This window comes from Hypanus sabinus, chromosome 10 (assembly GCF_030144855.1).
Source record: "Hypanus sabinus isolate sHypSab1 chromosome 10, sHypSab1.hap1, whole genome shotgun sequence".
NCBI classification, from domain to species: domain Eukaryota; kingdom Metazoa; phylum Chordata; class Chondrichthyes; order Myliobatiformes; family Dasyatidae; genus Hypanus; species Hypanus sabinus.
Window position 1 is genome coordinate 33,294,252 of NC_082715.1, and position 27,367 is coordinate 33,321,618.

Below are 27,367 nucleotides of genomic sequence, written 5' to 3' on the forward strand. Positions count from 1 at the left end.
GCAATTTCTTCCGGTTTTACACTTGGTTTTGAATTAACGTAAATGTTTAAGGCTTGTCGTACCCAATCCTCCTCAGACCCAAGCCGCGGCCACCAGACCGCAGGTTTTTCTATCGGCTGTTTCGACCAAATTAAACAGTACTGTATCATTTTTTTCTTTTGTTTCCCTTTTAGTCTTCCACATCCCCAATTCTCAAACATTCTACCGAGGGGGCTATCAGGAGGAACCCCCGGGTATGGTCCCGGTCTCTCCGTTTCCTCTTTCTTTTTAGAGCCACCCCCTCCCATCTTATTCCGCTCTTACTTAATCAGGAGGACCCCCGGGTAGCGATCCCGGTCTTCTCCGTCCTTACTTATTCCCGCACCTTTCTACTATAATAGTAGGCACTTACCCGGTGCGTCCTGGGGACTTCCAGTACCAGGTACTGTCCCCTTCTCCCCGTTTACCGCTCTGCGCTGTCCGGATATCACTCGCTCAAGCCGCGCTGGAGCGACGAGCAAGGAGTCAGGGACCGCCAAACTCGGCGGGGTGCACCGTCTCCGATGTCCTTCCTCGTGTCCACCGCGGCCGGAGTGTGGATCCCGGACGAGCCCCCACGTTGTCAGAAACACACTGAGTCTCAGCAATTTGCAGAACGGTAAACTTTATTTTTCGAGTCTGCAGAGTCGGACCCAACCAGCTCCTGCTAGATTGAGTGCTGAATTACACTTTGCACAGTTTTTTATACTCTATTTGTTTACGATTTTGTGAGTTGCACCCATGTGAGGTGCAGACATTCTTCCTTAATCTCATTACAAAATTACAAATGTGACTACCCTTTGGCCCACTTATCAGCCTCAGCGCATTAACACCGTTATTGTTCAATCGTTAAGCATGTCTTCCCGTTACCTGTATCGCTTCTTTAATCAGCAAGCTATTGTTTCATCCTGATTTTGCAAATTGGTTTATACGTTGCCCTGCAAGTTGCTTTGCACGTTCTTTCTGTGTCAGCACATTCTAAATGGACTCCTTAAGAATCATTTCTCTCACCAGTCAAGAATTTTTCAAACTCTGCCTTAACTATACATAAACACTTGGCCTCTACAGCTACCTTTAGCTAAGAATTCCACAGATTCACCACTCTCTAGCTAAAGATATTCCTCCTCATGTCCATTCTGAAAAGGACGCCTCTCTATTCTGAAGCTGTGTCCTCTGGTCTTGGACTCTCCATCCATAGGAAACATCCTCTCAACATTCACTCTATCAAAGCCTTTCACCATTCAATGGGTTTAATGAGGTCACCTCTCATTCTTCTGAATTCTAGTGAATACAGGTCCAGAGCCATCAAGTGCTCTTCATATGACAAGCCATTCAAATCTGGAATCACTTTCATGAACCTCCTTGAACCCTCTCCAGTTTCCGCACAACCTTTGGAAGATGAGAGGCCCAAATTGCTCACAGTGCTCCAAGTGAGGCCTCGCCAGTGCTTTATAAAATGTCAACATTACATCCGTGTTTTTATATTCTAGTCCTCTTGAAATGAATGCTAACATTGCATTTGCCTTCCTCACCACAAACTCAACCTGCTAATGAACCTTTAGGGAATCTTGCACAAGGACTCCCAAGTCCCTTTGCATCTCAGTATTTTGTATTTTCTCTCCATTTAGAAAATAGTCAACCCTTTCATTTCTTCTACCGAAGTGCATGACCATACACTTCCCAATACAGTTGTGTCATCTTCTCTTTAAAATACTTCTTCCTCTTTGGCATGTATATATCCTATGCCTTCGGAATTGCTTTTGGAAATTCCAGCCATGCTGCTTTGCCATCATCCTTGCCAGTGTTCTTTTCCAATCAATTCTGGCCACTTCTCTCCCATGGCTCTGTAATTCTATTTACTCCACTGTAATCCTGATATATCTAACTTTATCTTCTGCATTTGAAACTTTAGGGTGAATATGATCATATTATGATCACTTCCCTAAGGGTTTCTTCACCTTAATCCCTCTAACCAATTCTGGTTCATTGCACTACACCCATTCCAGAATATCTGATCCTCTAGTGGGCTCAACCACAAGCTGCTCTAAAAAGATGTGTCAGAGGCACTCTAGATATTCCCCCTCCTGTAATCCAGCACCAACCTGATTTTCCCAATCTACCTGCATATTGATGCCCCCCATGACTTGTGTAACATTGCCTTTTTGGCATGCATTTTCTATTTTCCATTGTAATTGGGAGGTCACATCTTTACTACTGTTTGGGTGTCTGCATACAACTCCCATCAGGGTCCTTTTACCCTTGCAGTTCCTTAGCTCTATCCATAATGATTCAATGCCTGGCTGTCTATAACGATCTAAATTTCCAGCATTAGGATTTTAGCCTTGCGTACTATGACATTTTGAATGTCCATCTAAGTATTTCTTAAATAGTGAGAGTACCTCTCTCCACTGCCTCCTCAAACCTCCAGAATCCAGCAATACTTTTGGTGAAAAAAAATTTTCAAGTTCCTTCAGAATTTTCTTTCCCTCATCTTAAACTTTTGGATATTGACAACTTGCTAAGGGGAAAAGTTTCTCTTTTTGCATTTACCATTCTAGCTCCCCCTGTTACCCTTTTCTTCTCCCCATAAATCTATCACTTCTTTCTGGTATCTATCACCCTTTTTTTGGTGGAAAAGAAGAATATAGTGAGAAATGTCGGTGAATCTTCTCTCTACCACGACTGCACATAGTATTCTAGCTAGGACCTAACCAAAAATTAAGGAGAAATAAAAGTTAGAATTACTTAAAATTTGAATTGTTGATAGTAGAATAGGGTAGTTCAGACATACGGGTCCAGGAGGCCCCCTGGTTCAAATCGCAGTCTTCACCGAGTTGGCTGATTTCTGCCTAGTTGATTTTAGGATTACCACAAAAGGCTTCTGTGTCCCTGGACTGGAAAGGGAAACATCAGTCAGGGTCCTCTCTCCCACTGTTGAATAATCTGTCAACACTCACTGTCTAGGATTACGGGTGTAGAATGATCTAGAGGTGACGTGCCCATAGAACAGTATCTCAGCGTGAGTTGGAAACTGCTGGAAAGAAAAATATTAGTTAAAATGCTGTGTAACTGGTGATTTTGAAATGAAAATCTCAGAGTGCAGTTTGTGCTTGAGCAAATTAATATTTTTGCAAGTCTCTGCTCATTATAGTCTATGCAAGGATGCAGAAAAGAACCAAATTCATTGCGGTGATGGACGGACTGGAATATGAGTGCTAACTATCCAAATCGACTATGTTCTAACTTGAATAAGTTGCTGAGGGGTGACAAGATTTCAGTTCTTGGCATTCTTATAGGAAGTACGCTAAATTGTAAAATGTTAAGTTGAAGTTTGATTAGACAACACAAGAACTTAGAAGAAAGTCATTGCACTATCATACTCTTTTATAAAGATGCTCAAATCTTTATTCTGCTCAACACATAGTTGTTGTGCAGATTAATTAGTGAGCACGGCTAACCATATCCTGGCTTTTATTATAAAAGGATTTAAGTACAGAAGTAATCACACATAATTGCATTTATATACTTACTTTACAGTTTTTATTATGTATTGCAATGTACTGCTGCTGCACAGCAACAAACTTCACGGCATATGCAAGTGATTCTGATATGATCCCACACAAAATGCTGGAGGAAATCAGCAGATCAGGCAGCATCTACGGAGAGGAATGAACAGTCATTTTGGGCTGAGACCCTTCATTAGTACTGAAAAGAAGGAGGAAGAAGGTAGATTAAGAAGGTAGGGGGAGGGAATGGAATAGAAGCTGGAAGGTGATAGGTGGAGAAGGTAAAGGGCTGATGAAGGAATCTGATAGGAGACAACAGTGGACCATGGGAGAAAGGGAAGAAAGTAGAGAAGAGAAAGAGGAAAGTCAGAATGGGGAATGGCAAAAGAGAGAAATGGGAGGGTGGAGACATTTCTAGATGTTAAGAGTCATCAATGCTCATGCCATCAGTTTGGAGGCTACACAGATGGAATTTGAGGTGTTTCTTCTTCAACGTGAGAGTGGCCGCATTATGGAAGTAGAGGAGGCCATGGACCCACATGTTGGGATGGGAATGGGGAGTGGAATTAAAATAGTTGGCCATCAGGAAATCCTGCCTGCTGTGGATAGAGCGAAATTGTACAACAAAGCGGTCCCCCTGTCTATGTTGGATCTTGATGATATAGAGGAGGCTGCACCAGGAGTAGAGGATACATTAGATGAGTCAAACAGACTCACAGGTGAAATGAAAGGATTCTTTGGGCCCTGAATGATGGTGAGGGAGGAGGTGAGATCAATTTCTCTAAACACTTCTTATTCTGTCTAGGTAGCCTCAAATCTGACGGCATGAACATGGAGTTTTCTAACTTTTGGTAATCCCCTCCCCCTTCTCTCTTTTTCCATTCTCCATTCTGGCTTCCTTCTAACCTCTTCTCCTCACCTACCTATCATCTCTTCTGGTGTGCCTCCTCCTTCCCTTTCTACCATGGTCCATTCTCCTCTCCAATCAGATTTCTTCATCAGCCTTTTTCATTTTCCACTTCTCTGAGCCTCTCACTTTATTACCCTCCTCACCCAACTAAACCCTGTGTTCAGCGAATGATTAGCAAATAATTGATGGATATTGGCCTGGCACAGGAAAATGGTGCAGAGGCAAATTATCTGCCATGATCTTGCAGAACAGCAAAACTGTCATTGGGCAGGTGGCCAACTCCTGCTTCTGTTGCTTATGTACTTGAGTAGATGTTCAGAAACCCTCTGGTAGTAACGTGACGAGACTCCACCATCAATGTTGTGGTGGCAACATAGAAATGAGAAGGCACTATTATCCTGGAGCACCGATTGTCCATCTGCAAATGCTGCTGATAAGAACTTCTGCTGACTGTGAAGTCCTGAGAAATTCCCCTTTATATTTCCAAGCCAGATGGAACCCACTTCAGCACAGCTATCCATATTGCCACTCTGGGGTAGAATGATGCTTTAAAACAATGAAAGAGAAATATGAGAGTGAATAAAATCTCTGCTGATGGACTTGGTCTCTATTTTAGCACTGGATTAATCCTACTGACTGAATACAAATCAAACACAATCTACCATTGTAAGTCAACACTTCGTGATAATGTGCGTCTACAATCCGAAAACCACAGCTCTCCTGAGACAAATACCTCAAAAGCAGAGTGAATCATACATACACTGCATGGCTACTTTTTTTAAAATCTAAGATACCCTGTTAAGAGAAAACTTTTGAAAAACTTGAGTATTAAATCCAGATGCTTCATAGAGTTTAAGACTTTCAAATTATAAGTAATTGGAAAAAAGAAAGAGGAACTTTATTTTTGTCAAATTATCCTAACAGCACAGATTCAAACTAGGTCAAATTTTAATTTAGAAAGTATGGTTTGGAATAGAACCATGTTACGAATATTCATTTCACAGCATTCATCAAATACAATTGGGCATAATGTACTTAAATTTCTATTTTGACAATTGACTAGTTGTTATGATAGCATCTTGAAAAAGTACAGTTTCTTCTGTTTATTCAGCAAGTTTTACCATGTAGTTTATTCTTGTATACTTAGACCACCCTGAAGCATGGAGTACTGAGTTTTGTTAGGAAACAGAAATCCTTAATTGAACAGGAAATAATTCATTGTTATTTACTTGGGTTTAGTAAGTAACAAATAACTAGTTACAGTCACTTCTAAAACATAATTTTATTAGTTAGAACTACAGTGTTTTGAAAGTGAAATAGATTTTCATCATAACTATACATCAAAGAAATATTACGGTCAATTCACATGTAGCATTTTTTCTTGGAGGGTTCATTTGTCTAAGGTTTACTAATGTGCCAAATGAAGGATTATGTGCATTTTAACCTCATCATCATTGGATGCAGTCGCAAAGCAACCAGTGTTTTTTATTTGACATTGAAATCTCAGATAATTGATAATTTATGGGGAAAATTTACAATCCATTGATTTAATTGATAATGATTTATGAATAGCACTAAACTAAAATCTACAGGTGTCGCTGGTGAAGCAGGCTGTGTTTGACTACAGTTAGTAGGAGAAAGAGATCAGGTGAGAAAGGTTATTAAAGTGTATGACAGGAGACAGAAAAATAGTATTACCAAAATATTTTAGATGTTAGATTATAAACCAAGTATTTTATTCTATGAAGTTCCCCATCAAATAATAATTTCATAAATGCATCTACTTTCTCTTAACTAATTGCTCTCTCCGAGAGAAAACCTATTCACAATAAGCCAAGATGTTGTTACAGCACAAATTTGATAAACTTCGAGTGATAGAACCTAAAAGATTTTTACTTTTATTCAGTTTTCTAGCCTTAGCAATGGGGCTTTCTCAGATTTTGCACCTAAGTATCTGCATGGACTCATTAAAATTCTACGAAAAATATCAGATACAGAACCATGGATCAAAAATTCTGTTACTAAACTACACATCAAAGCTGTAATGTACAAGGGACCCCAAAGAGCTTGGTGTCAGGCTAAAATAATGTTCTACTGTGCCTGATGCACAATGTTGTGTGCAGAAAAATTGCCAATGCTCAGTAATGTCTATAATGCACACGAGTCAGCCTGAAAACTTGTAGGAATTACCATTACACATTAAGGCAGATGGCTTGAAAGCACTTCACTGATGGGGTCAGACAGCAAGCATCCCTGATATTCAATAGGATAGCACGCTCTCAAAGGTGAGCAGAACGACCAAGACTTATGTAAATTATGGGGATGGAGGGGAACCTCTTTACTGAAGTACTTGTTACAATCATCCATGGCACATTAATTGACATTACTAACCTGTGGATATGAGCATTGTAAAACTATCTTTGGTTGCTAATTCTAACTTCATGTGAGAGTACAGATTGCAATCACCTTCTACACTTTTGTGTTTCACTGAAGTGATGGCAACTAGATATAAGCAAATACAAGTTGCTCATAAGCTTCTCTGTTTAGTAGCGTTGACCAAAGGCAAAAATAGTCACTCTCTCTTCAGCGCCTTCAATTGGCTGGCTATCTAATCTTTAAAAACACAGTATTACTCTTAAAAGACAGTAGTGGTCTGAAACCAAAAATCTGAGCTATTAATAGTTAAAGGAGAGCTGTGGAAGATTGAAAACCTGTGCAGCCACAGAAAATTATTGTTTGTGATGAATCAAAAATAATCTGGAAGTACGAGTGTAAGGACATTGTACAGGAACTTGCTGGGCAATACCTCCGTATAAACGTTTGGTTGAACACAGAAGTCTTGAAGCTTGCTAGCTGAGCTTCGTTTGACATTGGGCTCCACACTACATCCATTCATGGAGGAATTCCCATGCAGTTTCTGGGAATATGTGTAAGGAAACAGAGGGACTTGGGAGTACAAGAGCATAGCTTGTTGAAAGTGGTGTCACAGGCTGACAGGGTGATGAAAAAGACATTTAGCACTCTGGCTTTCATCTGTCAGGTCACAGAGTATAGGAGTTGAGACACTATGTCACAGTTGTATACGTTGTTTTGTGAGGCTAAACAGTTATAAGAAAGACGTGGTTAAAGTGGAAGAAATGCAGAAAAGACTTAGAAGAATGTTGCCACGACTGGAGAACCTGAGTTATAAGGAGAGGTTAGCCAGGCTGGGTCATTCATTGGAACATACAAAAATGAGGGACAAGCTTATAGAAATGTTTAAAATTATGAGATAAAGTGGACAGATGCAGTCTTCTCCCTAGTGTAAGGGAAATACTTTGGATGAAAGTGGAAAGATTTCAAGGGACCTGGAGGGTAACATTATCATGCAGAGGGTAATGACTATCTGTAATGAGCTGCAAGAAGAAGTGGTTGAGACAGCTACGTTGGTAACATTAAGAAGCACTTTTACGGGTGGATGTAGGGCTGGGCTTAGAGGGATATATGAAATAATCACTAGCAGTGTGGACTCAAAAGAGCCTGTATTCATGCTGTAATTGCTCTGAGTCTTTGAGATATACTGTAATTGTACCTCTGAACGTGCTCCAAGCTAGAACTGGCTCAGAGAAAGTGAGCCCATTCAGTTAAAGAGGAGAGTGAATGATATGGATAGGTATAAGTTAATTTACATTTACTTTTACTGAGTTAATTCTGTCTAATATTATTTGAATATAATTAATATACATAATGTTTTAATCATTTAATTGAGCCTTAACAGTTTTAAATGCTTCTGAAAATTCTTCTGCAATTTTCAAAAAACTTTCCTGTACCTGACAAGTTAACAGACAGCACAGCTTGAGGACCGTGTGACTTTCACAGCTTTTAAAGTGATTTTAGCCATTGTAGGGATGGAGTTTGTTGGCATTACACCACCCCAGGCCTAACTGCTGAGATTAATAATCAGATGTACATGGATCAACCCTAGGGCATCTAGAAAAGCTAGATGGCAGATACATCAAAGGCAAGTGCTGGCAACTCACTGCTGTAAGTAAGCGGGAAACAAAACATCTTTTACCTTTACCTTTGAGTATTTTGCCCTAGAAATAAAAGATAGCCAAAATGGAGATGCACAGTACATAGGGAGAATTGTCATCAGGCAACCTCATCTGTAGCTCTAAAGAACTTCATATCGAGAATGTTGTGCCAACTTTTCATGCATTACAGAAGGAGAGAACTACATGAATGATTGATCTAGGAAACCATCCTGAGTTAGGCAGTGTTTAGACTTCATTGATGCTCAGGGGCAGGAGCTAAGGAAATCCGAGACACTAGAGAGAGAACCCCAGTCTTTATCAATGGCCAACAGATACAAATTAATTGTTACTGCTTTTGTGGGAGAAACAAACACTAAAAGGGAAGATGGGCATGTGGATCATATCACTTTGAAGGCCATGCAGAACAGAGGGACAAGAGTGACAAGAAGAAAAGTGAAAGCAGTAGTGCTGGAATAATGGAAGAATAACCCAAGGATGTAATAAAGAAGAAAAAGTCTTACCCTTGAAGTTCATTATGTAGAACACTAGACTAGTTAGTCAAGGATTAACAAAAGGAAGTTTATAGACTCAGCACAAGTATTGCACAGTTATGGCATCTCTAGTTCTTTCTATTTCTTCTTGTGAACAAAGCACAATCAAACTTCAATTTTCTCAGGGATGATACTGTTTAGAAACATTCAACATTCTGATGAATATGTTTATTTTAGCTTAGAACAGGTTATAACTTGAGACAAGGGAAATTAAGTCTGTGAATATACAAACACAGTTTTCTTTAATTATTTCATAAATGCTTATTCAGATCGAGCTGTTTCAGCTTTGCTTAATGCCATCTGATTTCTTCCCACAGATATAAATCACAATTTGTACTCTTGATAAATGCTTGGAATTAGCCCTCAATCTAGCATTCACATGTGAAACCTAGTACCATCCTATCATGTAGTCGTAAGTTTGCTCTGTCATGAAATACTGAGCTTCCCGTAATGAACTGGAAGATTCATCGGCAAGAGTAACTATACAGTGATTTAAGTGTTATGGTAGCAGAGCACTAAAATTGTACTAGACTATAGTCTAGTACAGGCGCAGAGATTCAGAGGCATGGGCTTTCACCCCATTATGACAGCCGGGGAATTTCCATATCTGTCATAAACTTGATAACCTGAGTCAAAGTACTAATGCAGACTAAAAATAAAAACTGCTTGAAGATTCTCAGCGCATCAGGCAGCTGCTATGGAGGCAAATGGTCTGTGTTTTGGGTCAAAATCTTTCATCCCGGCTGGACTGATAGACTTTGCAAATGGCTGCAGGGCCCTTAGCTTGGGGAGGGGAAACATGAATAAGAGTCTCTGGGTATTCAATCTGTGCTGCATGTCAGTAGAGCATGGTTAGGACTCTTTCTCTATATTTGGAATAGGCAGCTTGATTCATAATGGTCACTAACAACTGGGACTTGGAGAACTTTAAAGGAACAACTTCCTTAATATAATTATAACAGAGATACAAGCAAACTACTGAACCCCAGAAAAGTATGGATGCCTTTGGTCAACTAAAGAGCCCAGCATAAAATAATTCCACCGAGATGCAACACTGAGCGTCATAGGAAGTCATTCCTCCCTGTGGCCATCAAACTTTACAACTCCTCCCTCGGAGTGTCAGACACTCTGAGCCATCAGGCTTGTTATGGACTTATTTCCACTTGGCATAATTTACTTATTATTTAATTATTTATGGTTTTATATTGCTGTATTTCTACACTATTTTTGGTTGGTGCGACTGTAATGAAACCCAATTTCCCTCGGGATCAATAAAGTACGTCTGTCTGTCTGTCTCATGTAGCACTAAATGACTTCCTTCAGAGCGGAGTGTAACTCTCAGCTGATGTCTAGATAAACTGTCTGAGCTGTTGGTTCCTTCTAGCAAAGAGATCATTGATGTTTCAGGTGAGACACTGAATGAGTCGTGATGCAGAGACTCGACCTGAAAAGTCAATCATCCCTTTGCCTCCAGAGATACTGTCTGACCCACCCAGTGGTTTTTTCCAGCAGTTCATCTTCTTCCAGATTAGAGTATCTGCTGTTCCTTGTCTCCAGGTTTAATGTAACAATGCTAGACATAATTGTTTCTTCAAATGAAAAGCACTGGAGGCTAATATTTTATGAAAATATTTCGGTAGGACCAACCAGGGTAGGGCTTACACCGTGAATGGTAGAGCACTGAGGAGTGCGGTAGAACAAAGGGATCTGGGAATACAGGTCCGTAATTCGTTGTAAAGATAGGGTTGTAAAGAAAGTTTTTGGCACATTGGCCTTCATGGATTAATGTTTTCTCTACAGGAGTTGAGATGTTATGTTGAAGTTGTATAAGATGTTGATGAGGCTTAACTTAACAGGAGTATTGTGAGCAGTTTTGGTCACACACCTACAGGAAAGGTGTAAGGAGGGTTGAAAGAGACAATTTACAAGAATGTTGCCAGGACTGAAGTGCCTGAGTTATAAGGAAAGATTGAATAGGTTTGAACTGTATTCCGTAGAATGTAGAAGATTGAGAGATTTGGTATACAAAATTATGAGGGGTTGAGACAGGGTAAATGCAAGCAGGCTTTTTACACTGAGGTTGGGCGGGACTACAGCCAGAGGTCATGAAAGGTGAAAAGTTTAAGGGGAACATGGGATCAACTTATTCACCCAGAGGGTCATTAGTGTGTGTGTGTGCACAATGTGCTACTGGCACAAGTGGTGCACGTGAGCTTGATTCAAGATTCATTATCAAAGTATGTATAAATTATACAACCTTGAGATTTGCTTGCTCACATGTAGCCACAAAGCAAGAAACTTTAAGAGAGGTTTGAAGAAAAAAAAGTAAAAAATAAAGGACCAATACTCGACATGCAAGTGAAAGAAAAAAAATTAAAAATCATGCTAACAATTGAAGCGAACAATAGCATTTCGAATCAGAAGTGAGTCCTCAGAGCTGAACCCTGGAGCAGCCCACATTAGGCCCAAAATCTCACTTATCAGTTCATCATATTAGTGGGCACAGAGCACAGCAGTTGGGACAGTCTTCATAGCCTCAGTACCATGGAGATGACCATTGCAGAGAGAGAGTGAAATCCACTCTCATCCAACTGACAACCTACTTTTTCAGTCTATCTGGGCTGGCATTTAAATTGTCTAAACAGTGCATTGTATCTCACATTAAGACCCAGACATCACTGCTGTAAAAGCCTTAGGGCCTAGCCCACGCTGTCCAGTGACTCGATTCCATTGTCCAGCATGAAGCTGCTCTCAAGCTCTTCAAGTCAGCTTAGTGTCCAGAGTGATCTAACCTCGCACCTGGCCTTTTGAACGAGCATCAGAACTTCTCTGCCTGAGCCCCAACTACTCCTTGCTCCCAGGGCACTGGAACTCCGTGTGCAAAACACCATATTGGCTCATCCCCTGAACTTGCCTCACCATCGTTCGCCCCTTCACTGTTTGCGGCGATAATTTAACACAATTTACCTCAGAAAAGTATTTTTAATGGTTTTTAGTCGGATTTCTTAGCTTTTGACTACCAGAGAGAATGTTATATACGTTCGGTAGTGCTATTTTAATCGGAAGTTACAGAGAAGTCTGGATAGATACATGTGGAGGGTGATGGTCCTGGTGCAGGCCTGTTCCTGTGATGTGCTTCTCCAAGACTCTATGAAAGATTACACAACTTAGTTTTGACCATCTCTATCACAAAACTATTGTGTCCAGGTGGGTTTTAAATTTAGTCACTGCATTATTTTCACGATTAAAACTATGTATTAACCCATCTGAGAGTTGCACATTTCATTACGTCCTCAATTCCTTACATATTGCATTATATAAACTCAATCTTGGCTAATACACAGATGTGCAATTAATGATACAAACTACGAATCCTACCTTATTTCAATATACAATGAGCTACAGGAACCTATGAATCCAAAACCAGGGATGAAAATACAGAAAGATTAATGGATGAAACCCTACAGATGATAAAATACTAAGTATGAAGTTTGTCCTTTTAAGTACTCTTCTTGCATAACTTAGTAGGAGAAACAAAGTGTGACTCTGCACTAGCGCAACTTAGCTATTTGGTTAAGACCAATACTTAAGCACAGTTACAAGAAAAAGTTTGTGCACACTTTGCAATTACTTTGTTTTCTGCATTAATTACTCATCAAACATAGTCTGATGTTCATCCAAGTCATAATAATGGACAAACAAGCAATTGTACTTCCTCTCACCAATACTGAGTACACCATTTAAACAATCATAGTCTAGGCTCAAAAAACTATGTGAACCTCTGGGGTAAAGCCTTCTATAAAAGCAATTTGGAGCCAGGTGATCCAGTCAATAAATTGAGATTGAAGGTGTGGGTTGCAGAAGCGCCCTGCCCTATAAAAAAGACACATGATCCAGTTACTGACAGAGCCTGTTCTTCTCAGAAAGATCTGCTTATGTGCACCATGCCTCAATCAAAATGACTCTTGGAGGACCTTAGAAGAATTGTAGAGATGCATTAAGATGGAAGAGGCTACAAAAGTATTTCTAAAGACCAGAGTGTTCATCAGTCCACAGTAAGAGAAAATGGGAGGAAATGCCAGTGCTGTTGCTATCTTCCCTAGGAGTGGGCGTCCTGCAAAGATCACACCAAGAACTCAACGTACAATGCTGAAAGAGGTGATAAAGAATTCAAGAGTAATAGCAAAAGACCTGCAGATCTCTAGAACTTGCTAAAGTCTTTGTTCATGTGTCCACTATAGAAAAAACAGTGAACAAGATTGGCGTTCATGGAAGGAACCACACAGCTCTCCAAAAAAAAAATGCTTTTGGGACAATGTTCTGTGGACAGATTAGACAAAAGTTGAACTTCTTGGCAGAAATGTCAATTGTTATGTTAAAAGGAAAAAGGGCAATGCACACAAACACCTCTTCCCAACTGTGAAGCAAGATGGAAGGAGCACCGTGGTTTGGTACTGCTTTGCTGCCTCAAGGCCTGGACTGCTTGCAATTGTTGAGGAAACTATGAATTCAAAATTGTATCAAGACATTTTACAGGGTAGCGGTCCGTCACCTGAAGCTTAATAGAAATTGGATGCTGCAACAAGACAATTATCCAAAACACAAGATTAAATCAACAGAATGGTTTAAAAAGAAGAAAATGCATGTTTTGGAATGGCCAAGTCAGAGTCCAGACCTTAACCCAAATGAGAAGCTGTGGCATAACCTTAAGTGGGCTGTTCATGCAAGGTACCCCAGAAATATTGATGAACTGAAACGGGTTTTTTTAAATGGAGGAATGGTCTAAAATTCCACCTTGCCAGTGTGCAAATCTGAAATGTTTGGTGGAGGTTATTGCTGCTAAAAGAGGCTCTACCAGTTACTAAATACAAGGGCTCATATACTTTTTCCAACCAGGACTGTGAATGAGTAAACAATGTGTCCAATAAGGACATGAAAGTACAATTAGGACTTTATTCCTTGGAGCATATTAGAATGAGGGGAGATTTGATAAAGGTTACAAAATTATGAGGGGTATATACAGAGTAAATGCAAGTAGGCTCTTTCCGCTTAGATTAGGAGAGAGAAATATGAGATGACATGGCTTTAGGGTGAAAGGGGAAAGGTTTAGGGGGGAACTTCACTCAGAGAGTGGTAGGAGTGTGGAATGAGCTGCCATCTGGTGTGGTAAATGTGGATTCACTCTTAAGTTTTAAGAATAAATTAGATAGATACATGGATGGGAAAGGGTTATGGACCGGGTGCAGGTCAATGGGACTAGCGGAATAAAGTTTCAGCACAGACTAGAAGGGCCAAATGGCCTGTTTTCTGTGCTGTAGTGTTCTATGGCTCTATGGTAATTGTTTGTGTGTTTTAGCTTAAGCAGATTGTGTTTGTCTATTATTGTGACTTAGATGTAGATCAGACCAAATTTTATGAGTATTTAGTGCAGAAAACCAGGTAATTGCCAAGCATTCACAAACTTTTTCTTGCAACTGTACATTTTTCCAAAGTTCAAAAGGTTTAATTATTTCAGTCATTAAAATGAAATATACAGAGAATAAACAAATTTCACATTTTATTAGAATGATACTCAAATCACAGTACAAATCACTCCTTTCCATAAGTTTAACATACAATTAAGAAAATGTTCAGAAAAGCTTTGACAGTAGACCAGCTTAACATGTTTTCTTCTTTCAGTACTGACAAACAGAAGACTACTCCATATATTACTTAGAATCTCCATGTGGAATATACAAAGGATCCATATATACTACAGCAAAATTCTCAGTACAATTTGCACAGGGTGACATCTTGAAGTTTCTTTTATAACCATTATTGTCACAGAGAATACTTTATTAAATGGAGTTCACTGTACAAAGTAATGTGAAATGCATGCAGAGCAGACGTTTTCTCACTTATCAATACTTCGCTGCCACAAGTCCTTCTTTTTCCAGAAGCAGGTCTGCGTACCTTTGCTGAAGCTCCTTCTCTCTCTCCTGTTGTCGTGCAACATCTTCCCTCAAAGACTGAGTTTGGAGTTTGAAAAAGATACAGCAAATAAAATTCACAATGTTGTATATGAATAGGCAGCATCAGAAAGCTAAGCCCTGTCTTCACTCTGGGACAACTTAAATCAGACTTTGAAACCTGCTATTCCTAAAGTGCTGAAGATATCCTATGTTTCAAATCTCCCACCTTTCTCTACAAATTTATGTGTTAACTAACTAACTAACTAACTTTATGGATGAATGCTCCCTGTGGAAGCAGAATGCTACCTAACACTCCTAAGGATTAATTTTGTTCTTGTACCAGAAAATATCCTGTACCACTGGTAGTAACTGCACAGATAGCAGATGTCATCCTCAATGATTTTACAGTTAAGCAGTTTAATGTGCCTTGTTTGTGCAAGAATCATCTACAAATGACTACATTTACAAGGAATGACAGCTTTGCTTTATGGCAGCTAAATGTTATAAAATTGTGGCAGGTTAAGTAACTGATTCTTCTACAGGATAGATAACAGCGTTCCCTTGACATTTACCATCCAATTCCAGAATAGCCTATTTCATACAGCTCAAGTTTGCAGTAAAAAAGTATTTTCTTTCATTGTTACACACTTAAAATGCTGAAGGAACTCAGCAGGCCTGGCAGCATCTACGGAAAAGAGTAAACAGTCCAATGTTTTGGGCCAAGACCCCTCATCAGGAATGGAGAAAAAGATGAGGTCAGAGTAAGAAAGTGAGGGGAGGGGAGGAAGAAATGCAAGGTAGTAGGTGATAGGTGAAACTGGGAGGGGGAAGGGGTACAGTAAAGAGCTGGGAAGTTGATTGGTGAAAGAGATTAGGGCTGGAGAATCGGGAATCTGATAGGAGAGGACAGAAGGCCGTGGAAGGAAGAGGCAGGAGCACCAGAGGGAGAAGATGGGTAGGTAAGGAGACAAGGTAAGAGAGGGAAATGGGAATGGGGAATGGTGGGATCATTACTGGAAGTTTGAAAAAATAGTGTTCATGCCATCAGGTTGGAGACTACCCAGATGGAATATCAGCTGTTGCTCCTCCAAACTGAGCGTGGCCTCATCACGGCAGTAGAAGAGGCCATGGACTGACATGTCAGAATAGGCATGGGAAGTGGAATTAAAGTAGATGGAATATAGGTGCCCAGTGAAGCGGTCTCTCAATCTACGTGGCATCTCACCTATATATACCAGACCACACTGGGAGCACTGGATTCAGTAGATGATCCCAAAAGATTCACAGGTGAAGTGTCTCCTCACCTGGATGGATTGTTTGGGACCCTGAATGGCAGTGAAGGTGGTGGTTTAGGGGCAGGTGTAGCACTTATTCCGCTTACAAGGATAAGTGCTAGGAGGGAGATCAGTGGGGAGGGACGAATGGACAAGACAGTTGCATAGGGAGCGATTCCTGAGGAAAGCAGAAAGTGGAGTGGGGGGGTGGGGGGGGAGACGGTGGTGGGATCCCGTTAGAGATGGCGGAAGTTACGGAGAATAACGTGCTGGACGTGGAGGCTGGTGGTGTGGTAAGTGAGGACCAGAGGAACCCTATCCCTGGTGGGGTGAGGGCAGATGAATGTGAAATGGAGGAAATGTAGTTGAGGGCAGCATTGATGATGGAGGAAGGGAAGTCCACTTCTTTGAAGGAGGACATCTCTGTAGTTCTGGAAAGAAAAGCCTCATCCCGAGAGCAGACGTGGCAGAGATGGAGGAACTGAGAGAATGGGATGGCATTTTTACCAGCAACAGGGTAGAAACAGGTAGCTGTGAAAGTCAGTGCTTTTATAAAAGACATCAGTAGATAAAATTATCTCCAGAGATTGAGAGAGAGATCGAGAAAGGGGAGGGACATTTCGGAAATGGACCAGGTAAATTTGAGGGTGGGGTGGAAGGTGGAGGCAAAGCTGAGGAAGTCGATGAGCTCCGCATGAGTGCAGGAAGCAGCGCCAATGCAGTTGTTGATGTAGCGTAGGAAAAGTTGGGGAGTGATACCAGTGTAGGCTTGGAACACAGACTGTTCCGTGTAGCCGACAAAAAGGCAGGTATAGCTGGCAGCCATGCAAGTGCCCATGGTGGCGAGGAACTGGTTGAAGCTGGTGCCCAGAAAGAAACAGAGTTTTGAGGCCTTCCTGGTAGGGGATGAAGGTGCATAGGGACGAGACATCTATGGTGAAAATAAAAGATGGTCGGGGCCAGGGAACTTGAAATCCCTGAAAAGATCAAGAGGGTGCAAAGTGTCATTGATGTAGGTAGGAGGGGACTGGACGGTGGGCGAGGGGGGAGATGGAGGAGGAAATGGGGACTGAGTTGAGGTATGCAGATACAAATTCAGAGGGGCAGGAACAAGCAGAAACAATGAGCCTACCTGGTCAGGGGAGGTACGGGGTGAGGGAGCTATGAGGTTGGTGCCAGGGGGTGGGAGATTCCAGAGTTAATAAGGTTGGTGATGATGTAGCAGATGATGGCCTGGTGCTCCTGAGTGGGGTCTTGTTCAAGAGGCAAGTAAGAGAGGTTGTCGCTTGGCCTCAGCAAGGTGGAGCTCAGTCCGCTAGACTACTATAGCACCCACCTTATCTGCAGGCCTGATGGTGAGGTTAGGGTTAGTGTGGAGAGAGTGGAGAGCAGGGAGTTCGGAAGGAGTAAGTTTAGAGTTGGAGAGAGAGGTGGTGAAGTGGAGATGGTTGATGTCTCGTTGGCAGTTAGCAATGAAAAGATCTACAGCAGGCAGAAGATCAGAGCTGGGTGACCAAGAAGAGGACAAGGGTTGAAGACAGGAGAATCGGTCATCACTGCGGGCTGGAGAGTGATTGCCAAAGAAGTAGGCATGGAGACAGAGGCAACGGAAGAAGAGCTTTGCATCATGGTGGACACTGAGGTGTGGACACGGGGACAAAGGCAAGGCCCTTACTAAGGACAGAACGTTCTGCCACTGAGAGGGAAGGTCAGAGGGGATGGTGAAGACAAGGCACGGATGAGAGCTGAGATCAGAGGGGGAGGAAGGGGTATGTTGTGTCAGAAAGAGGAGAGAGCTGGGTTGCTCAGGGAAGGTAGGGTAAGAGAAGATGGAGTCTCCGAGGATCCAAGAGCTGGTGATGGGACCTGAAAGACATGGGACTGCAGAGTGGTGGTGGGAGAAGGGGAGATGGGGGTTCCAGCGGCAGTGTGCAAAGTCCTGGCCTGGGGGTGCTGTCGGTCAAGGCTGAAAAGGGAGTTGGAGGTTGCGTATTCAGCCCCTTGAAAGGGTCCGAGGACACTGGAACCCTCATTGATGGCTTTCAGTGTTACATTGTTTTACTATTGACTTTAACTTTCCAATTTTTTTCTGATGTTTAAATAAATTAGTAGTGTTTTAATAGTGTATTTTAAAACATTGCAGTTGATTATAAATCAACTGCTGTAATTACCTCTTGTCTTCTCGGAATAGCGATATCTTCATGTTTCTTCAGTTCCTCAAAGGTGCATAATTCAAGATGTGCCTGTTCAATTTGATCCCACAGATCACTTAACTGTTTCATAAGCCCTGTGGCACGTGACTGATAGCCACCAAGTAGGATCTTGAGCTTTTTCTCCATCTTTGCTGCCTGCTTTGCCTCTGTGGTCATATGATTTCTGTTGGTCTAAACAAGAAATTACATAAGCAGATATTTTTCCAAGAAATACTGTTGTCAGCATTTTCTAGAATTAAAGAGTTATTAGAAATCAGCTGCTGTATAATTCACAAACGAGGATGACTTTATCTGACATTTCAGCCTTGTGAAACTTCCCAAAATATCTATCAACATTCAAGTTTGGTTTAATCATCACAGAAGAACATGAACAACAGAACAGTAAGCCATTCAACCCCTGGCACCTACATCACTGTGCACCAGGATTAAGGGTAATCTTTTACCTCAGTGTCACAAGATCATGTCCTTAGATTTCGTTTATATGTAAAGCTCTATTAATGCTCAACTCAAATATATCTATGACTAAACCTCCACAACCACCTTGGCAGTGAATTTCAAAGTTGATTCTCATTTTGAAACCATAGCCCCTGGCTTTTGACAACCCAGTCGCCAGAAACATCAACTCTCCATTTACCTTGTCAAGCAGCTTAGGAGTTTCATATGTTTCAATATCACATGTCAGCCAAACACATTTAATCTCTGTGTATGACAAACCCATTATCTCAGGAATCAATCTGGTGGAACTTTACTGCATTCCAGCCATTGCAAGTATCTCCTTCGAGAGCCAAAGAAAGAGCACAATCCAAATACCACAGCTTTACGCAAGAGGAATAAAATGTTTCTACCCTTGTACTCAAATCCTCTTGCCATAAAGGCAAACATATTTCTCACCATTTAAATTTCAATTTTTTGTAAAATTCTATTGTATTTCTTTTTTCCTGTAAATACATGCAAGAAGATCTCAAGGTAGCATATGGCAATATACAAATACTTAGTTTGAAGTCTGCCTTTCTAGTTGCTTGTTGAACCTACATTTTTACTTCCAGTTTTAAGGGCAATGCAGGTCGTCCTGAAGACCAACATCTTTTAATCTGTTTCTACTTAAAATAATGTTCTGCCTTTCCTTTTTTCTCATCCAAGCTGGATATCTTTTTTTTATTCCATTTGCCATATTCTAGCCCATTCATTTAGTCTGTCTACATTACCCCCATACAGCTACCTTGTTTTGTATCACCTGCAATCCTAGTTGTATTATACTGGACACAAAGTACATTGCAGATGCTGTGGTCAAATCAACATGTACAAACACGCTGGAGGAACTTAGCAGGTCAGGCAGCATCCGTGGAAACGACCAGTCAACGTTTCGGGCCACAGTTTCCGGCTCCGTCCTGACAAAGGGTCTTGGCCCGAAATGTTGACTGCTTGTTTCAACGGATGCTGCCCAACCTGCTGAGTTCCTCCAACGTGTTTGTACATGTTGTATTATACTGGATTACCTCATCGAAAGACTTGTAAACTCCCGCTGGTTACCTTCTATTACCCAGTTTTTAATCCAGTATATCGCTCCCAACATTACAGGTGGATATATCAGTTCAGTTGCACTTCTTCCAATCAATGTTCAGTGATCTGCTCCTCAAGGAGAAAGCATGTGAGGCACTTGCCTTTAGTCCAGCTACAGTTGAAGTCACAAGTTTACATACACCTTAGCCAAATACATTTAAACTCAGTTTTTCACAATTCCTGACATTTAATTCTAGAAAACATTGTTTTAGGTCAGTTAGGATCACTATTTTAAGAAGGTGAAATGTCAGAATAATAGTAGAATGATTTATTTCAGCTTTTATTTCTTTCATCACATTCCCAGTGGATTAGAAATTTACATACACTTTGTTAGTATTTGGTAGCATTGCCTTTAAATTGTTTAACATGAGTCAAACGTTTTGGGTAGCCTTCCACAAGCTTCTCACAAGTTGCTGGAATATTGTTCCATTCCTCCAGACAGAACTGGTGTAACTGAGTCAGGTTTGTAGGCCTCCTTGCTTGCACATGCTTTTTCAGTTCTGCCCACAAATTTTCTATCGGATTGAGGTCGGAGCTTTGTGATGGCCACTCCAATACCTTGACTTTGCTGTGCTTAAGCAATTTTGACACAACTTTAAGATTATTAAGGGATTGGACACGCTAGAGGCAGGAAACATGTTCCCGATGTTGGGGGAGTCCAGAACCAGAGGTCACAGTTTAAGAATAAGGGGTAGGCCATTTAGAACGGAGTTGAGGAACAACTTTTTCACCCAGAGAGTTGTGGATCTATGGAATGCTCTGCCTCAGAAGGCAGAGGAGGCCAATTCTCTGGATGCTTTCTTGAAGGAGTTAGTTAGAGCTCTTAAAGACAGCGGAGACAAGGGATATGGGGAGAAGGCAGGAACGGGGTACTGATTGTGGATGATCAGCCATGATCGCAGTGAATGGTGGTGCTGGCTCGAAGGGCCGAATGGCCTACTCCTGCACCTTTTGTCTATTGTCTATGCTTGGGGTCATTGTCCATTTGGAAGATCCATTTGCACACTGAGCTTTAACTTCCTGGCTGATGTCTTGAGATGTTGCTTTAATATATCCACATAATTTTCCTTCCTCATGATGCCATCTATTTTGTGAAGTTGTCTACCCGTTTCCTCCAGCATCTTCACAAGGTCCTTTGCTGTTGTTCTGGGATTGATTTGCCAGTACATTCATCTCTAGGAGACAGAATGTGTCTCCTTCCTGAGCAGTATGACGGCTGCATGGTCCCATGGTGTTTATACTTGAGTACTATTGTTTGTACAGATGAACGTGGCACCATCAGGCATTTGGAAATTGCTCCCAAGGATGTACCAGACTTATGGAGGTCCACAATTTTTTTTCCCCTGAGGTCTTGGCTGATTTTGTTTGATTTTGTTTGTAAACAATTGTTGGAAAAATTACTTGTATCATGCACAAAGTAGATGTCCTCATCGTTTTGCCAAAACTATAGTTTGCTAATATGAAATCTGTGGAGTGGTTAAACAATGAGTTTTAATGACTTCAACCTAAGTGTATGTAAACTTCTGATTTCAACTGTAGGTGACTCATGAGAATCAGATAAGGTTAATCCTTTCAATTTGCATAATACTCGATCTAAAGTTGCCTATTCCTTATTGGCTCCTCACACTCCAACCTCTTATATACACTCCATGAGTTCACCCTCCTCACTGTTGATTTTATTTAGCCAGTTCATATTAAGATTAAAGTCTTTCATGATTACTATATTAGTTTTTTTACATGCACCTCCAATTTCTTGATTTATACTATACCCTGCATTACCATTAGTAGCTCATGCATAAACACAAAAGATTCTACAGATGCTGGAAATCCAGTGCAAGACACATTCAAAGTGCTGAAGGAACTCAGGTCATGCAGTATCTATGGAAATTATAAACAGTCGATGTTTTTGAGCTCAGATCCATCTTCAGGAGAGCTTTTATTAATATTTCTATCCCTTGTTATTTTTAGGCTCTTCCCCCCCCCCCCCACCCCCAAGTCGATTCTACTTAACTTTTGAGCTATGATCCATTCTTTTTACAGCTTTTATCCTTAATATCAAAGCTACCCCGGTACCTTTTCATTTTACATATCTCTTTCAAAAGTAAGTATTCTGGAGTCTTTAGTTCCTAATGCAATCATGTCTTTGTCATCCCTTTGGATTATATCTACTTACCTACCCTTGATCATGAGATTTGAGTGACCATTTGTCCAACTTGTTAAGAATGTTAAGAATTCATTTTGTACTCCGGAGATGCACTCATATCCTGATGTTCTCTGTCCCTTCCAGGCAAACTCTATTATTGTCACTTATTTTTCTACCCTGAACTATGGCTTTGCCATTCCTCTAACTCATTAAGGATGAGTCTAAAGGGTGGTGGGGTTCCCAAATTCCTATCCAAAAGAATGCAGGAAGGGCAGAAACCTTCTGCACATTTAAAAAAAAAACATCCACATGAGAAGTTGATGCAACTTAACCTTTAGGGCTACAGGATTAATCTGAATGGGATGAAGATGACTGCTGTGTGATTGGAAGCCTGTAAGCTTCCAATTCCATCTAAGCTTCTGAATAGCACATTCAGTTTTAAAAGTACCATAGATCAAGTTTGACTGTCTCAAGATAAAGTGACAGATTATCCAATCCTTCAAAATTATCAATGAGAGAAATAGTGCAAGCAAGGGGAAAAAAAGGCAAGTTTAGAAATTTGGAAAATATCAATGTTGTTATAAAAATGCGCCTCAGAAAATATCTTTGTTTTATTGATAGAGGGAGCAGCCAAGCAAGAATTAAACTGAAAATATTATTTTACCCTCAATTATACAAATTTTGAAGCTGTAGCTGAAATAATGAACTGCATGAGAATTTCTCAATGTTTTGAATTTCTCAATAAATTGGTACTGATTATATTAAAATAAACTAATGGAAGTACTCCATGCTACAGTATAAACATCTGCCCCAAAGTCCAAAATTCACTGACGCAAGAGCTCTGTGAATTTTTCAAAACACATTCCTAGAGAATAGATTTTTTTGTTATGATCATTTCACTAGTCTTTTTTTGTAATAAACAGGTATTTCTTTAGAATTCCTTTTAAAATATTTAGAATGTACAATTTTTTAAATGTTTGAGTCATTTTATGTGGTAAAACAAATAAATCCAATCCTTGAATTCCTCATTATGGTGGAATATCGAGACATAAAAAGCTATGCATTATACCTAAATACATGTACAGACTGTAAGGAAAACAGGAAAACAGAAGAAGGGAAGGCCACCCATCTCTGCAAGTAAATTTTCTGCAAGATTTTAACTAAAAGTAGCTCAGCTGCATTATAATAGCACTGAACAGTGGTTTAGGTCTCCTTACTACCATTTGTATTCTATTACAAGGTTCATAAACTAGATTTGCTGGAATTACCTGTGCAACACAGTGTAGTGTCAAATTCAGTGAAGCCTTACTTTACTGCCCCTTTACAAATTCTCACAGATGCTGACACTCAGCTCAGCATTTACAATATCAACAGTCAGCTTTGAAAATGACACTGTGCATTAGCAATAGGTAGCTATAAAGGAGTACAGTTACTGCGTGATTAGAGGGAAGTGGGAAGTGATGAGATGAGACAGGGAACACCAGATAGGTTGAAGAAGAGGAGCTTACACATGAGGAATCTACTTTGTGCAAGACGCACAAAGAAAATGTCAAAGGCTACAGCTGGGAGCTCCTGGCAAAAACTGGGGAGATATTTATGAGTGCCTACACTTTGAGGAGACCTATAACGCAGGCAAATCAACAAGCCCATTTTACAGACTCCTATGGAGTTGAAAATAGTAAATGAAACATCCTCCCCTTGATCATGAGATTTGAGTGACCATTTAAATGCAACAGTGAGCAACAACCATGAGAAGGGGCAGACTTACAGTAGACAACAGCAACTTTGAATGATGTCAATGTCGGGGAGCTGAGAATGAGTGTGACCTTGACCTCAAAGACACAAAAAAAAGTCACAAAATACACTGCAGATGCTGCGGTCAAAGCAACACGCACAACACACTGGAGGAAATCAGCAAGTTGATCCAAGGAAACAAACAGTCAAAATTCTCCAGCTTCCGGTAATTCCATCCCTCTCCCTCATGGTTTCGCCTCCTTCTACTACCCATAGTGCTTTCCCTTTACATTCCTTCTTCACCTTTCCTGCCTATCCCCTTCCTACTTCCCATCCCCCACCCCTTGATATTTCCCCTTACTGGTTTTTCACCTGGCACCTACCAGCCTTTTCCTTCCCATATAGGGCCACTGCCCCCTCCCTCTTCAGTCTTGATGAAAGGACTCAGCACAAAACGTTGACTCTTCATTTCCACAGATGTTGCCCAACCTGCTGAGTTCCTCCAGCGTGTTGTGCATGTCACAAAAAAAACCCACAGTCCAGATTAGTGAGCGGCAGCAAGGGACAACTTATTTAGGTTGTAGGAGGTCACAATTTTCTGTGAGGACAAGAAATACAGCTAGAGTACTGGTCCTTTCAAAAGCACACATGCTATTAAATCAAGAAGTTCTGTAATCAAATCAGAACTGTTATTGAGAAAAAAGTGACGTTAGAAAAATCACATTTGAGAATTTCAGACACTCTTCTACTGTTGATGTCATGAGTTGAGTTTTTAAAAAAAAATCGGAGAAAGATACAAAGTGCAAACAAAAATCCCATGAGGAAAAGGAGCTGAATTTCTCAATGGTACGTACTGCTTAAGTCCCATTTAAGTCTTGTCAATTATGATATTACAAGAAACTATTTTTGAAGTTATGAAGAATTTTTAAGTTTGATACTTCAAATAAAAAAATTCCCAATAAGATCTATAAATGAAAAGCTAGGATTTTTTTCAAAATAGTTTACACATTCGAAATAATGTTCCTTTGTGAAAAAGTGACGGAGGTAGCACTGCTCAATTATTTTGTTGCAAAATGGCAAATGAAGCTTTGAAATTTTTACTGAAATGTAGGTTTGGAGACTGGAATTAAGAATAGAAATAAAAACTGAATTAAACTATAGAGCAAGATTAGGCATTGAAATGACTGTAGCCACAAATGTAGCTGTGTTTGTTTATTGGTTTTCCTAAAAAGTATTTCGATATTGCACACCTTTAAGAGTTGCAGGGTACTGACAAACGTATTAATGTTTGTTGCAGCACGGTCTGCAGCTGTTTTCAATACCAAGAGGAGAAGTGCGAATTCTCTGAATGGAACTGCTACTGCCTAATTCTTAGAACTACTCAAGTGAATGATTTCCATCCTACTTTTCCCTGCCAAGATGTTTTAAACAAATCCACCTTTTGTGAATAACTTCCTTGATTAACTGAAACATATACTTATGGGTATAAATAAAACATACTATCCTTACTATTCCGTTGTGCTTATTTTTTCAATGAAAACTGGAATTTAAAAAAAGAAACATTACTTCTGTATACTTATTATGTATTACGATTCCTGTCATTCATTTGTCCAGAATTTATAAATGTACGTACTTGGAAACACTGAGATTTTCCTAAAATAATAAAAAGCAAGACTTTTAAAATTGTGGATCATAACACTACTTTGTCAGAAATAGGAAGTAAACTATCTTGACATACACTCAAGCAATGTTGTAATAGCTTGGTTTGAATTATCAGTTCACTGATTGGTTATATGAGTCATACATTTTAATGCTAAATGCACAACAATGACCAACTAATATTTAAACAATGAAGCTAAAATAAATATCATTTAGCGAACAAGGCAAATATTCCCGTGTCGACAGTAGTATCATACAGATTAGTAGGGTTAGATTTACCACTTGATTCATTTTGAGCTTTCCACTTAATTCTAGAAATAGGTCATCACAATCAATGTAAAACAAATCCCTAAACTTTCAAGTGCAATTAGATCATCACTTGGAATAAACCTATTTATGTTTTATGGCAAAAAGTTCTTGTTTAAAAACGTTTTCATTAGAAGTAGACCAACACTGCACTCTGCTGGATAAATGTCATTTCTGCAACTAACATTGCCTTGTATGGCTTAATATGCAAAATAAAATGCATTAATTCTACCTCACTGTTCAAGCCTTATATGTCACCATGTTATAGGTGTGTGCCTCAATAACGTAAAGCTAAACTCACACAAGTTACCCCTGGCTCCCATGGCTTCCTTTCCATTAGCTTTATGTTTTGGAGGAACAAAACAGTGGCAACGAGCAAGCGTAAAAAGAGCTCAAGATGACTATGTACCTACTGGAGCACAGCATGCTTCTTCTCAAGGGGAGAGTGAGACATTCGAGTTTTTAAAAAAGGCTGAAAATGGATGAAATATATGGGTACATAAGCAGTGAGTACTGGATGATAATAATACATTTTTTTAAAAAGCAGAAAGATACTCATTTGATTGCACATCAGAAAACTGGGTGATGTATACTGAACGAATTGAGCAACATTTTGAAGCAAATGAAATAGCCAATGAAAAGTGAGTGCCAGTGTTACTGAGTGCAATAGGTAGAAAGGCATACATTTTGCTCAAAGGTTTGACTGCTCCATCCAAACCAGTCAAAATGAGCTTTGCTGTTTGCAAAACGCTTTAGGTTTCATAAGTGGAATCAAAAGGAAGGGTGGTCCATTTCAGCTTGTGTAGCTGAACTGAAGAATTTGTCAGCTCAGTGATGATGCATTGAGAGATAATTTAGATTCAGAATCTTATAAAAAAGCATTTAAAAAAACAGATCCTAACTGAAGCACAACTCACATTAAAACAAGCAGTTAAAATTGTTGTATCCATGGAAAACAGCAGCCAGAGATGCAATTGAGTTACAGTCAGGAATGAAAGTGAGCGTGAATATAATTGCAATGACTAAACAGAAACTGATCTGGTCTGGCTGAACAAGTTGTGGTACCATTGTGCAGGGGCTCAAAAACATCAGACCAATGCAGGTTTAAAGGCAAAACATGCAGAAAGTAAGACCGTAAGATGCAGGAGCAGAATGAGATCAGTTGCCATCGAGTCTGCTCCACCATTTTATCAGAACTGATCCATTTTCCCTTTCAGCCCTCATCTCCTGCTCTCTCCCTGTAGCCCTTCATGCTCGGACTAATCAAGAGTCTATCAACCTCTGCCTTAATTCCACAGATTCACCACTCTCTGGTTAAAGAAGTTCCTCCTCATCTCTGTTCTAAAGGTACGCCCCTCTTTTCTGAGGGTGTGTCCTCTGATCTTAAGGTTCCCTTATCATAGGGAGCACCCTCTCTACCAGCATCAGATTTATTATCACCGGCATGTGTCGAGAAATTTGTTAACTTATCGCACTCTATTTAATAGTTTTCAAGGAGATCACCCCCACATTCTTCTTAATTCCAGTGT

General features: G+C 40.2%; 1 protein-coding gene across 1 annotated transcript in view; it reads right to left on the reverse strand.

Annotated features, from left to right (window-relative positions):
• Nucleotides 1-14,529: 14,529 nt before the first annotated feature.
• Nucleotides 14,530-27,367, reverse strand: part of cdc5l (CDC5 cell division cycle 5-like (S. pombe)) — a 44,005-nt gene continuing 31,167 nt past the window's right edge. Inside the window, exons 13-14 of the mRNA XM_059981358.1 lie at nt 18,395-18,607; nt 14,530-15,006 (exon numbers count right to left, since the gene is read on the reverse strand). Coding sequence (XP_059837341.1) covers nt 14,899-15,006; nt 18,395-18,607 — 321 coding nt within the window. The 3' untranslated portion in view covers nt 14,530-14,898. The remainder of the gene's footprint in view (nt 15,007-18,394; nt 18,608-27,367) is intronic.